Source organism: Euprymna scolopes, chromosome 1 (assembly GCF_053919585.1).
Source record: "Euprymna scolopes isolate OS-2025 chromosome 1, ASM5391958v1, whole genome shotgun sequence".
NCBI lineage: Eukaryota > Metazoa > Mollusca > Cephalopoda > Sepiida > Sepiolidae > Euprymna > Euprymna scolopes.
Window position 1 is genome coordinate 191,987,558 of NC_136482.1, and position 14,983 is coordinate 192,002,540.

A 14,983-nucleotide genomic window follows, 5' to 3' on the forward strand; every position below is an offset into this window, starting at 1 on the left:
GTATGTATGTATCGAAAAAACTTTCGACAGAAGCAACGGATTTTTACGAGATCTGTATCATTTTGAAGCTCGACCCTTCGGACGACAAATATCGAAAAATTGGCCAAAAACATTAATTCCTTTACACTCAACTGGGCACTTTTCTTCACGGAGAGGTCGCATTTTCCGCCGATATTTTCGAAAGTCATCGCGTTTTTCGATTCTCTGGCCTTAATTTGAACCTACGTCACTTCCGGTTTGGGATGGGCGCAGCAGCTAACGCGCCACGTTTTTTTTGTTTTGTTTCTTTCACTTTCTTTTCCGCCTTCGCATCACGGGTTCGAGTCTGCCTGCCTACTACAACTTTTTTTTTTTTGCTCAACACACACCTACAGACATCCGGGAAACGCATTAAAAACAAACCTTGGTGTCTAATTCTGCCCTCGTGGGGAGGCAAGTAAATCGGAACAATCATTTTAGTTTTGAAAATCAGATTTTTAAACATTTGATAACCTTCTTTTTTTAACCCTTTTTATCTCCAAACAAAGCATATAGCCACTTGAAATGTAAGGGGCGGTTATTTGAGATCATGTCTAATAGGGGACTGTGGGTAGTTGAGCAGCATGGTGTTTGTTCACATTATCTATAAACTTTCGCAGTTTAATATAGTCAAGGAAGCAAGAAACAGGGAGGGAATTCCCAAGTATAACAGTTCCAGAGACAAAACTATTAGAGTAGAAGACTTTCTGGGATCTATGGACTTCAACAGTGAAAGAGTGGAATTTTGTTGCTTGTCAGGTTAGTCAGAACTATGTACGTTAAAGGGGCACAAGTGCTATGAGTTTATCAGATAACATTCCATTAAAATACTTTCAAAGCAGGTACAGGGATTTGACATTGCAGCAATGGGATAGAGGTTGTGGCTCTGTAAAGATATAGGATGCTCTCTGGTGTGAGTAATTTTCTAGCACGGTAGAGGGAGCCCACCTTCTTTGGAGCAGCCATGGCAATGTTGTCAATGTATTTGTTTTCAATTTATATTGCCTATGAACCTATAGTACTTGTCATCACATCTGATCAGTATTTCAGTATGCATAAGCGGTGACAATATGAGTACAGGCATAGAATATATTTAGATTAAAATGCGTTGAGAAGGAGTTAGCAGAAAAAGGAACAAAGCGAAAAACCGTATAAAAAAGAACAAGTAGAAAGGACTCAGATAGGAGATTGCATTGTCACTATTTTTTTTTTTTTTTTTGCTAGAAAGCAATCACTTATTAAGGACCAAAGGCCACTCAAGGATAATTTATTTTTTCGCAGCAAATAATGTCTTTGCCAATACATTTGATGATGATGATGATGATGATTATGAGGAGGAGGAGGAGGATTTGTTGGTACTTACCCGTCGTGTGTCCAGATCACAGGGTTTGCTGCTCCTGTACTATCAATCAATTCTCCACAGTGTAATTTGAGGGTCTCTTTAGGAACTACATGAATTTTCACGAATCTGTTCTGAGGATTTTCTGAAAATGTAAAACAAATATTTTATAACCCATTTTTATTTTAATCATACTGACCCAACAAAGGCACTTTGCCACTGAGATATAACGGGCCAGTGTGAATTAAGGATCGTGCATACAGAGACAGTCTAAATAGGAAGTTGAGCAAGAAGATGTCTGTTCACATCACATTTAAACTCTTTTAAAGGGGGCTAACTCTGTAATCTTTATGCGTTTTTCTTTAACAACTAATGTTTTGTCTATAAATATTCGGTTGTTAACGATTATGGCGAATCTCAGTGGATTTTAAGGAATAAATTTAGAGAAATTGAAATGTCTAATTACAGAAATTTAAAAGTAGATGTCACGATTTTTTAAAGGTTCAACATTCCGAACTAGTTTTGGAATGATATAGCGAGTCACATTTATTATAACAAGACGTCGAATGTAATCACGAATCAATAGATTTCCCAAATATGGTCAAAGGATTATTCATTTACCTAATCATTATGCAATTGAGCAAATTTGGGAATTCCACGTACACAATATCTGGAGTAGAACACTGGGCCAACTTTATTATTAGCGACATAAATTATTTAAAAAATAAATACTGTTGGCAAATAAATCAAAAGATATTTGGCTTTACTTACTAGTAACCTAGTTGCGTTGAAATAAGTTTAAATTTCAATATTTAAAACAAGTTATAATTAGGCCTGTAACAACAGAATATTCTTTTCATTGTTTTGACTCTCAAGTATATATCCGACACAGTAAGACACGGTCAATCAGCCGAGAACCACATCAGTCTATATAAAAATATATAAGATATTAATGGATATATATGTGACGTAATCCCCCATTGAGGAGCTTTAGCACTATGCTGAGATAGCTTATCATTCCCGGGTGACGCCAGATAACCCAAGGATTTAAGATAGAAAAGATAAATATATATTTTTTATTTCATGTCAAAATAGATATTGTTTGAAACCAGAAAAATATATCTTTGCAGCTAAAAAGTTGATGACAGGAAATTTCACGTATAACATTGTCTGGCCTTAGTGAACTCTATGCCGGATGTCAGAATTGACATCTGGCCTTGAAAATCGTGAGACCCAACATTCAGATTTCAGGTATGGGAATTATGCCCACGCAAGGACCTGGCGCTTTCAATTTCGTGGCGAAATCTTATTGGCTGAGGGGAAGTTTCCACCCCATGCACATACCTTACTATATATACGACTGCTTTGCTAAAATTAGTCAGTTGGAGTTAGAGAAGAAGAGATCACTTGTTGACTTCGAGAAGAACAGACCGTACAGAGACGTGACTTCTGCCCCCTCATCCAACCGTCTGTCGCTGTCTGTGAAGCAATTTGAGACTGTGAAAAAAACTTACAAAAACTGAGTGATATTTGCAAAAACATTTGTACATAATTCTGCGAAATTAAGCTTCAGTAGAATAGTCTACATGAGTTGTCTTTCTTCCTGCCTGCTGCTTAGATATTCGCTTTCAGCATACCAGATTTCATGTAAGAATCTCAGAGAAGACTAGACGACACGAGCCGAGAATTCAGATAAACAGAAGTCATAACCACCTTCTCACAGAGAGGGGTTACATATGCTTAAGAGTCAAAACAATGAAAAGAATATGCTGTTGTCATAGCCCTAGTTATAAGTTACTGCTAATATTCGTTATGACTAAAATAATCCGTTGTCAGCCATCTTAAATATTCACAGGAAACATAACTACGGTAACATAAAACGCATATTATTTCTTTTAAATATTAAATATTAATTTTTAACGCAAACAGGCCACAAATAAGTAGGAAAACCAAAATAAGTTGTTTTTAATAAAATTACAATGTCCTAGTTGATAAGAACTCTAGCCTGAAGAAAGTGCCTAGACAGACCTGCCGACGTTCTTCTGTAGGAGTGCTTTAGGCGAATAGAAATAAACTAACTCCTCTCAAAGGGAGAAGGTAAAATATGAAAGAGCGGACCTTCTAGAACTGCACAGGACTAGATAGATAACTCAGTCAACAAGGAACAATACATCGCAAGACTCTGTTGCCTTGGTTCAGAGAAAAACATCCATGGCTGATATTGTCCAAATATTATATTGAATTAACGTGGCTGTCCGGTTTTAAGATATAAAATATCATCCTCAACAAATTATAATATCTCTGCATATATATCAAAGGCATCTTTGTGTGTGTGTGTGTGTGTGTGTGTGTGTGTGTGTGTGTGTGTGAGAGAGAGAGAGAGAGAGAGAGAGAGAGAGAGAGAGAGAGAGAGAAAGAGAGAGAGAGTTTCATATGAGCTGGGCCAAGTTCTATAAAATTTCACACAAATGGATTTTATGTTACAGGGAGTGTTCTTAAATAGGTTCTGTATCGAAATACACCCGGTAAGTAATGAAAATCAATCATCGAAAAAATCTTATTAAAGAACGAAAAGTTCGATTTTGACCAAAGTTAACACTTTTATACAGTCTAACACCACAACTGCATTTAAGAAGTTTTTATCACCGTACAAGCAGAAGGGCCCGGTGTATAGAATCAACAGTGGGTTCTTTGATAAAACAGGAAATAATTCGAAATGAATGTTTCTGTCTAGACCACAACTGAACCATGATACTTGACATTTGCATCTTAAACTTTAATTAAAGTCATTATATAAAAGAACTTTCATAAAATCAACAGTAGATTCACTACAGTGCAATGTAGATTGAAATGTATTATGATCTAAGTCGCTGTGGGGAGGCATGTAAGCTTCCTCCTGGTGCACCACAGTGGGTTCCTGACTAAAGCAGGCAACCAATCACTTTGATTGAAAAATGGGTAATTTCATCGATTTCAATTACAATAAAAGTATTGGAAATGTGGAATATTCGTTGATCCTTATTTAATCCCGGACAACGTTGGATCTCCCTGCTAGTATATAGTTAAAAAGGACAAATAAAATTTCCTTAGCATTGTTTATCGCAGTAGCATTAATTCATCATTTTATCTCGCTCTCATGTATAAAGATATGTTTTCTCCGTGATAAAAGCGTTGTTTAAGTGCAAATTCAAAGTGTAAGTTTAGTAAGCCAATTGAACGCAGATTTTTTTTCAGGATAAAAGATGACGCCACAAAAAGTTTGCTTAGTACTCATGACAAAACTCATGCACTTTTTCTGGCCTCTGAAATACACACTCCAACTTACCCTAAACCCTTATAAAAGCATACACATACACCTAACTTTATATACATAGATGTCATATATCCCTATTGTCACTGCGTCTCTTTTAGTATTATTTTAGGTGTGATTGAAAGAAACAAACACGTTGGTATGATTAAAACATGTTGTAGAACACCAGATCATAGATTTGGTTTTTCACGAGTGTAACGTAGTCTGGTTTTGCCGTTAAGTGACGACTCACGTGCCGAGTCAGCATTTTAAGCCTTGACGTGGACGTGATGGAGTAGAATGCATCTCTTCTTCTTCTTCTTCTTCTTCTTCTTCTTCTTCTTCTTCTTCTTCTTCTTCTTCTTCTTCTTCTTCTTCTTCTTCTTCTTCTTCTTGTGTCGTGGCATGTTCATGCCGTAGATGAAATCATGGTTAGTGTTCTCTATAGGCATCGGTCTATTGTTGGTTCGATTCCTCTGAAGACATCACGTGATTTGAACTTGGCAGAATACATGGGGTGGGTTGCCATTACCTTTCCAGCGCAGTTGCATCTGAATCGCCTGTTTGCCTGTTAGATCATCCGCATAGCTGCAGTCAAATAACGTAATTCTTAATACCATAGAACCGTTGATCTGCTAGAGATTCATCCTCCTCCATGGCCATCCAATGTCCTGCTGCCGACGTCATCACAATTCTCGTAGATGGATGTCTTAACTAAGACTAGGGGTGCATACCTCTCCCAGTGAATTAATCCGCCTACAGCTACCAACCTGGAAATTTCTTATTACTCGGAGTGGTACACACAGTACCTAGCCTTCCCAAATGGTCACCCATCTGGAACTGACCAGATTCCTTTTAATGTACAGGGTGCTCCAAAAGTCTTGGGCACATTCCAAGTCCGCATAACTGCTTAATTGTGAATGGTTAGTAAGATGAAAGCGGTGCCATTTTAAAGCTAAATGCATTAAGTTTTTTGTAAGGCTATACCAAAATATGCCAGATGTGTTTTTTTAGTTCTAGAGATATTCAATGTCAAAATGTGCCCAAGACTTTTGGAACACCCTGTATATATAGGCATAAAGATCGGAAGGAAAGAGGTGGAGAAAAAGAAGAAAAAGACACGTGGTGAGTTGGAAGTTATGTTCGGCAAGCATGCAACAGCTCTTCCTCTTACCCATTCGATTGAGAATCAGCTATGTCTGGTGTCGTGTATTGACAGCCAGCTGTGTCTGGTGCTGTGGTTTGAGAGCCGGTTGACGTGGCGGCCAGAAAGAGAGAACATCCTGGTGTTAAATACATGTCAGCGGCTGGTGTGGCAAAACAAAGAAAATAAAAACTTTTTTCTTTCACCAGGAAAGTTTGTGTCGAAGTTCTAATTTCCTTTGCAACTGTCTTTGCATATAACATTTGGGTCCGTTAGAGAGCGCAACAACGTTACATAACTACATAGTTCCATCACTATGAACGTATAGCTTATGGAATAGTTCGTTATAAAGAAAGAGAACGAGTTACTCACCGACCAAGGAATTATCTGTAACTGGTGCGAATGTTGTGTGCATTGTTGTCCTTGGATTAAATGATTTACAAGATGTTTTGCAGTCGAGTTCAGTTTGGAATCTGTTTTCATTGCCACCACATCCCGTATAATAGAAACGGGAACAGAGACCGGTTTGGTAATCGAAATACCAAGAAAGGATTCTATCTTGGCATGGACCTGAATCGGGTTTTAATTGACACTTGCCCGGTTCTGTAGGGGGAAAAACAAAACATACAATCAGAAACAAAATTAGGGGAAAAAACATTTTGTAGATAGTTATAGACAAACAAAATTGTAGACATTTTATGAAAAAATTTATAGAAATTTTATAAAAAGTTATAGAAATTTTCTAGATAAAGTTATAGAAATTTTATAGAAAAAAATTAGACATTTTATGAAAAAAATTATAGAAATTTTATAAAAAAATTATAGACATTTTATAGAAAAAATTATAGACATTTTATAGAAAAAAATAAAGACATTTTATAGATAAAATTATAGACATTTTATAGACAACATTATAAAAATTTCATAGAAAAAATTATAGAATTTTGTAGTACAAACAAAAGTATAAACATTTTACGGGATACGGCATTAAAAATTAGTGACAAAATACAATACAGTATATAATACACATGTATCTAATCAAATAACATTATAAATAGCACCGTAAGGCGGGGCAAATACTGTAACCAGGGGCCGGCAAAACATCGTATTCCATATCGTAACCTGAGAAAAAACACGTCCTAGGGCATATAAACAAAATTATAGACATTTTTATAAACAAAATTATAGACATTTTTATAAACAAAATTATAGACATTTTTATAAATAAAATTATAGACATTTTTATAAATAAAATTATAGACATTTTTATAAATAAAATTATAGACATTTTTATCAATAAAATTATAGACATTTTGTTTATAATTTTATAAACAAAAGGTTCGAGACTCCTAACAAACGGTTCCCCAGTTCGATACAAAACACCTGATGAAGGCCGGAAGGCAAAACAGCCGAAACGTTGTGACTATAACAACCAAGATGAGGAAGTCAGTCCGACAATCTCAATAAATGAAAACATTTTGTTTATAATTTTATAAACAAAATTATAGACATTTTTATAGACAGTGACTCTTTTCAGATTTTTTCTTTGCTCACTCAAATATTATGTGATGCTGGAAATTTACGACATTTCGGTGATATACCTTTTTGTAAGGTGTTTCTATTTCTTTTTTCTTTGCCTTCGTGCATATTTGTTTTGGCGGTAAAAATTGTTGTTGGTGTTTTAGCGGTAAAAATTGTTGTTAGTGTCAACAGACGTTGCATTCCCACAGACTACGAAAATCAAAATGTTGTATAATTAAGTATATTTGTTGGGTGTACTTTTTTTTTACTTAATTATACTTAGTTTAAAATTAATTATACTTATTTTTATCATATTTTATTGAATTTAGTGCTAATTTAATTGTACCTCGTTACTCCAGTGCAGGGGTTTCCAACGTTTTCGAACGGAGTGTGAAGGAAAGTATATTGCTGACATTTTAGAGCTATGCGGGTCAAAAAATAATTTGGACGTGTTTTATACTGCTTTGCACATTAGCTTTGCTTTTTTAGTAAAACTGGTTTTCTAAAACTGCATTCTTTTAATCATTTTCTGAAAAAAAAAACAAAAAAAAAAACATAAACGACTATATTCACATATTTTTACTTACATCACGACCACACTATTCTCACATATTTTCACTTTCTAATTTTTTCCGGAATATTTTTACGTTTTTAATAAGAGCTCCGCGGGTTGGATTAAAGACTTTGGTCGGGCGGATCTGGGCCGCCGAGTCGTAGTTTGGAGATCCATGCTCTATTTGAATAAATGTGTTTGTAAATTATAGAAGGGAGGTAACTCTTTGGCGAGAGCTAATGACCGATGAAGATAATTAAAAACAAGTAAAATTAAAATTTTTAAACAAATCACCCTCTTTTCAAACTTCTTTTTTTACAATCTCCGGATATGCTAGCAGTGTTATAACCTTCGAATAAACTATTTATATGCATATTACGGACAACATCCTCCTCTTTATATATAATCTCGAATCTAATAACATATTATTAGGTCGTCTTAAAAAAGTACTTTTACAACTGCATAACTTCGGTTAAATCTGAAACCCCTTTTAGCATTGTTCATTTTTTAGATCTTTTATAAAATACTAGCGAGGGGTACCCGACGTTCCCCGGGTGTTTGGAGGTGTGTGTGAAAACTCCGGGGGGGGGGTAAAATAAAAAAATGTTTTGGTAGGTAAGTATGAGGATCGAACCCGAACCGTTGTAAATTAAAGTGTGAAAAAAAAACAAAAAAAAAAACGAGTGCGACGGTTTTAACCATTGGGCTACCGCGAGATGCTAATGGAAACACGTTTGAATTTATTTAATTACTTGGATTTGGCAGGTGCCCGTTTTAATGACTTAATGAGGTCAAGTTTGACTGCGGGATGGTATTTCATTTACTGCGGGAACGCTTTTTTTTATTTTTATTTTCCCAAGATGTTATAGGAAAAAGACTAACCCACATGCGGCGAGCGACAAATGTTGAATATTTATCTTCCAGAAGTCGAGCAAATTAAATAGGCAGGTGAGCTTCGTTGTTAACTTTGAGATATTACGATTTATATGTGATATAAAAAGTTTTAAAAAGTTGTGAACCGACCGACCGCTTCTCTGAAAAAAGCCTTTTGTAGACATACAAAAAAAGCGAACACACATACAAACATACATTTTCGCTTTTATATATATAGATATCTTAGGTTTATAAAGAAGCTGCTTGTTGTTAGTATTTGTTTTAGAGGGAGAGTGTTTTATTGAATGTTTTCCTTATGTAAAAAAGGTTTTTATTTCTGTTTAGTAGTAGTAGTAGTAGTAGTAGTAAGAAGAAGAAGAAGAAGAAGAAGAAGAAGAAGAAGAAGAATCATATATTCGAACTATTGTGAATATTTTTTATGGAAATCTCTCCACACAAGTGAAACCATTTGACGTAAGGAACTAAAAAATAATACTACATCAAGATAAAAAACCCCAAAAAAACTTGCCAATAAGTGTTAGATGGAATATATTTTGACCCATAAAACAGCAATTATTCCCGCTTTGTCAGAAACATCGCTTATGGAATGTGAGGACTAAAGCGAGAGTTGCACAGATTTCAACTGCACGCATCTTAAAGAAGCTTTTGCTTATGCGAACTTCATCATCATCATCATCATCATCATCATCATCATCATCATCATCTAAAGGTACTTATGCAGAATGCGGACCGTGCTGGTTTTTAGGTCAAATTTTCTAGTTAAATTCAATTTTTACAGTATATTTTGTTTAGATATTTTATTGTTAGATGAAAGTACAGAATAGTTAAAAAAAAAAAAAAAAAAGAAAGACCCACTCTCCTATTGTTTAAAATGGGTTTCTAAATAAGAAATAATGTAGCATTTTTTTGTTTTTTAAATATTGTAAAGAATAAATATTAACATTTTTTTTAAGAAATCCAAGCGATGATTTTTTTTTCTTTAAAAGAGATGTTTATTTACCTTTAAAGACATGGAACAGCTTTCGCCCGTGTCAGGGCTTTTTTCAAGCTATCTTTTTTTTATATATATAAATAATTCAGCTGACTACAATATGATCGTCTTCTAAACAAGCTTTACCAAATTTCCACTACTAATGATTGCTACGCTATTGTCCCAATGACTGCCGCACACTCAGTAACCTTTGGTATGTAATTGGGAACACAAAAAATTATTTGTTATTATCTGTCTATCGATCTATCCATATATATATGTGTGTGTATTATCGATATATCTATCGATCTAGTTATCTATCTATTTTTTTATCTATCGATCTATCTATCTGACTGGGGTGGTGAACGGGGGGGGGCTGTGTTTTGATATATTGTTAAAACATGCCAAAGTTACATTATGCTCGGTGACCGATCAATTGCATCGGAAGAGCGCCTGATCAGCTGACCCAGAAATACGTGTCTGTCGCGTGGTTCTAGTAAGCTGAGAAAAATAGATGAGTTGAATTGAGGACGTCAACAGAAGAAGATGAATTGAAAGAGGTCACCTCTCAAAGGCGGGGAGGGGGGCGTTTCAGACGTGGGACGTGTAAGAATTAACCACCTAAGCAAAGATCGTCGATCAATCCTCTGCTGAGTGTAATGCCTGGGAGAGAATAAAGAAATATATAAAAAAACAACCCATTGTCTTGAGTAAATCGCATACGTCTTCTTGTCAAGAGAATCAACTCCTTCGAGATGATAGAAGAACCCACCGGAAAAAAGCATCAGAACCAGGTATGCCACGTTTATATATTCGTGTTATATGTCATTACTCCACCATATACCCCCCCCTCTCTCTCTCTCTCTCTCTCTCTCTCTCTCTCTCTCTCTCTCTCTCTCTCTCCATAACATATTTGTGGAAGTATTATTACAAGAATCACTATTTTTTTTATACCCACAATTGACAGTGTTTGTTATATACATTCGCCGAGCATTTTGGCACACGATTGACGAATAAGTAGAACCACAGGATAACGTAACACCATTAATAGATTCCGAAAATAATACAAGATAATTGCGTTCAAATAAATTTATATAGACACTTTTAGGGATGGTGCATGTGTATTCAAAATATTGCTATTATTGTTACGGCTAACACTATTACTGACATTTCTTGTGATTCCATTCCAAATAGCCGTGTTTTCTTTCTTGCTACTGTTTTCATGCGATGCTAAAATAAATGCGGTTGGTGATGTCGAAACATTTTTCTTCGTATTTACTGCTACTCGCGTATAAACGCATTCAGAAATAATGATTTTCTTTCGATACAGAATGACAAAAATACAGCCAGAAATTCCATGATTTCCAGATGCAGTAAATAATCGTGCGAGGCCAAAGAAAATAATGGGAAGAGAAAGGGAAGTCAAGTTTACAACATTCCAAGATAAAAGTTGAAGCATCTCCTCCGATGTAGAAACAACTCATCATCTTAATGTGTAAATGACTTTTATGCTGAATCAGGTAATCTTTTGAGCGATAGACTGGTCAAACGTTATTCGAGTGACCTAAACACCAGATTTCATGTAAGTGTAAATCCACGTTACCTCACCGACAAGCCGCCAACCCAAAACGTTTGGTTTTCTGTAAATTTTCATTCATCTTCTTCTGTTATGCTGTGGTTCTATTTATGAATAAACACAACCACAGCATAAGAGTAGTGGTTGATGGACAGAAATCAGAGGCTCACAGTATTAATGCTGGAATCCCCCAGGGGTCCATCCTGGGGCCAACTCTCTTCCTGATCTACATCAATGATCTCCCAAAACACATACTTAAATCATTCATTGACATCTATGCTGATGACACGACCATCTACGGCAACACATCAAAGGCCGTAAATGACAAAGTTCTCTCTAATTCTATCTCCTCTGATCTCGAGCACGTGGTACAATGGGGGAAGAGATGGCTGGTCACTTTTAATACATCCAAAAACAAGCTTCTACCTTTACATCATCAACGCTCTGATCCCCATCTGGCATCAATTAAAATGGATGGCTCTCGTCTTGGGGAGGCTCCATGTTTTGACAAGCTTCTGGGTTTGACCTTTACTCCTAATCTGAAATGGAACACATACATCAAATCTGTTACCAAGGACGCTGGGAGAATGGTGGGATCCTTCTACCGCTCCAGAAGATATCTCACTACTGATGCAATTCTCTATCTGTATAAAAGCCAAGTCGTCCAAGGATGGAGTACTGCTTCCACATCTGGGCAGGAGCTGCTAAAAACAGCCTATCCTGCCTTGACAAAGTACAAAATAGACTTCGTGGTTTAGTGGGGGAGGCCCTTTTCTCTTCCCTGCAACCTCTCTCCCACAGAAGAGATGTTGCGAGCCTGTCTTTGTTTTATCGTTATTTCCATGGCAAGTGCTCGTCTGAGCTCCAATACCTCGTCCCCCCTTGCCAATCTTTCATGAGAAACACCCGTCTGGCTGAAACTACTGTAAATAATTTTCCCCACTCTCTATGTGTGCCTAAATCCAAATTCCATGAGCAAAGCTTCTTTCTTAGAACTACACGCCAGTGGAACTCTCTGCCGCTTGCCTGTTTTCCACCTGACTACAACTTGGACGTCTTCAAGTCCAACATATAAAAACTCCTGACAAACCGCCCCCTTAAGTAAGACACTCTATCAAACCCCCCAATACTAATGATTACTACAATACTATCCCATTGATTACTGTACACGCAATAACCCTTATCCCTGAGTGGTCTGTGTGCCTTGATAAGTGGTGACCCCAATGTAAAAAAAAAAACAAAAAAAATCCTCGAGTGGTTCCTTTGTAAAAAAAATACTTGTAAAGAATTGTTTGAAAAAGCCCCGATACAGGCGAAAGCTTGCTTCGTGTCTTTAAAGGTAAATAAACATCTATTTAAAAAAAAACAACATATATTTTGAGTTTCTAAATATTATTATTATTTCAGCGCGATTCTATTCTGCATAAGTACCAATAATAATAATCTGTGGTTACGAAAAGAGGTTCGGGTTACCTTTGGGGTGTGTTACATGGGTTGTATTCGGAGTGTGGCCACCGCAAACTTGTTGACAATGGTTGATCGATGAGAACCGATTAGCATTTCCTCCGCAACCACCATACACAAAATGCTCGCAAGTGTTCGTTTCCGCATTGTAATGGTATGCGTCCGTATAGCCATAGCAAATACCAGGGTCCTTCTTCAATGCGCAAATCGCTGTAAAAAGAAAGCACATCAGAGAAACTTAGATCATTGTTTGGGGATTAAGTGTAACGATGTGTCTCTTATAGCTGACCATAGAAAAAAATGTTTGAAAAGAAAATGTCCATTGAAATAAAGGTATGTGTATGTGTTTGTATATTAACAGGATTCATTCCTGAACTAATAAACCGATCATTATAAATTCTGACACGCAGTTACTAGGCATGAAGTGCAAACTTGGGCTATATTTAGTTTCATTTAGTTTGATGCAAAGGTGGTAAACAGGAAGTAGACGTCTTCTGTGAAAATTCAATTTTTGTTACTGTATACACACACAGCTAAAGTATCGCTTGATAAGTGTAGACCTGTGAAAACATGTCGCTGGAGGTGACTAAGTCAAGTAGTTGACCTCACAGCTTCCGGAGTTAAACACCTGCAAGAGAACAGGTCGATATAAACAAGCGAGGTAAAATGAGGAGAATAAAAATAACGACATAAGTCGTCGCTGAAATCCGCCCACCTCCTGTTCGCCCCTTATGTCTACCGATTGAAGCAAGAAATAATATTTTATATTTTTCTAACAAAAGATTTTGTCATTGCGAGTTCTTTTTTTTTTTTTTTTTAGCTGACGAGAAACTACTATTTGTTCAACCCGGTGAAGGTTTTCAATAGCTCGATTAAATTGCATTAGAAAGTAATAGATATTAGACATTAATTTCAGTTTATTTGGAGTATTTTCATTTGTTTTAAGGAGGTATACCATAGGCATAACCTCCTATTCGGCGTTTCTTCGTTATAAGAGCGAAAATCTAAAGTTGAAAAAAATGATTTTCCACTTAAAACAATGTTATCTACTTAATTTTTATGTTAATTTCAACTAAAAACAATGTTATCTTCTAAAATGTCAATAAATAAAAATATCTGAAATGTAAACGAGGCGTCCCTAAGGTGCTCCCTCCTTTCTCATGCTACGACCAAAGCATTTTTCTATGTAATCCATGATTTTTCCAGGCTTTGCTTTGGAATAATATTTTCTCTCCGTTTCACTTGTTACCCCCCCTCTCTCTCTCTCTCTCTCTCTCTCTCTCTCTCTCTCTCTCTCTATCTATCTATCTATCTATCTATCTATCTGATTCTCTCTTTTTTTCTTTCTGGATTGTGGCGTTCATTCAGTAGACAGTTTTTTTCCCGCAAGCAAAGGCGAAAGGTCGGTTAGCGTTTGAGCACAGCGATGGCGAATTATCAGCGACAGTGCAGCTGATCGACATATCGGGACAATGGGAAATTCTTAGCGACAGTGTTTTTTTATATTCTGTTATATCATCATTTCCGGCGTTCCGAACAGATTTGGTTTCTATGGCAACTAACAGCCAATCAAAAAGAAAAAAAAAAACGTCGCTACTTTCCTTATGAATTATGGAGAATTTTAAAACAGTAATTTTATTATAACTTTTGTTTTACTGAACGAAAATTTAAAATTTATTTTTCAAAATATGGTTGAGAAAGTGACCTATGAACTGTAAAATTTCTTTTTAATTTGGTCGCAAAATGAGTGAGCGGTGAAGCCTTAAAGCAGTTCTTAATAGGTAAAACTAGCACTTAACCATATATTCAAACACGGAAGTGTTTAATTAAATATAATATATGTGCGTACAGGCATGCACATATAATTCCTACGAAATCTCATCATGTTATATCTAATAATTAAAAGTAGTTGATTGGACGGGAAACTGACAGACAGAACGACATTTATATATAGATTGATTCGTTCGAAGTTTCAAATACTCACTGTGTTTGTTGCACACCATGTCGCATTTCTGTTTCGTATCGAAGCGGTTTTTATTTCCCTCACACCCACCATATATAAAGGGTTTGCAAATAGCTTCGTCCGTATTATAATACCAAACGCGAATGTAGGCCCGGCAAGGACCTTCTTCCATATTGAAATGGCAAACATCTTTCGCTTCTTCATCTAAAAACGATAATAAGAAAAAAATTGTTGATTAATTATAATGGAGAT

At 36.0% G+C, this 14,983-nt stretch overlaps 1 protein-coding gene across 4 annotated transcripts in view; it reads right to left on the reverse strand.

The window, feature by feature from the left end:
- LOC145278532 (uncharacterized) overlaps positions 1–14,983 on the reverse strand; it is a 409,834-nt gene that overhangs the window by 12,320 nt on the left and 382,531 nt on the right. For all 4 annotated transcript variants that reach the window (XM_080130667.1, XM_080130669.1, XM_080130668.1 and 1 more), the window contains 4 exons: positions 14,753–14,935; positions 12,778–12,978; positions 6,163–6,393; positions 1,382–1,502 (listed from right to left, as the gene is read on the reverse strand). In XM_080130667.1, coding sequence (XP_079986793.1) covers positions 1,382–1,502; positions 6,163–6,393; positions 12,778–12,978; positions 14,753–14,935 — 736 coding nt within the window. The remainder of the gene's footprint in view (positions 1–1,381; positions 1,503–6,162; positions 6,394–12,777; positions 12,979–14,752; positions 14,936–14,983) is intronic.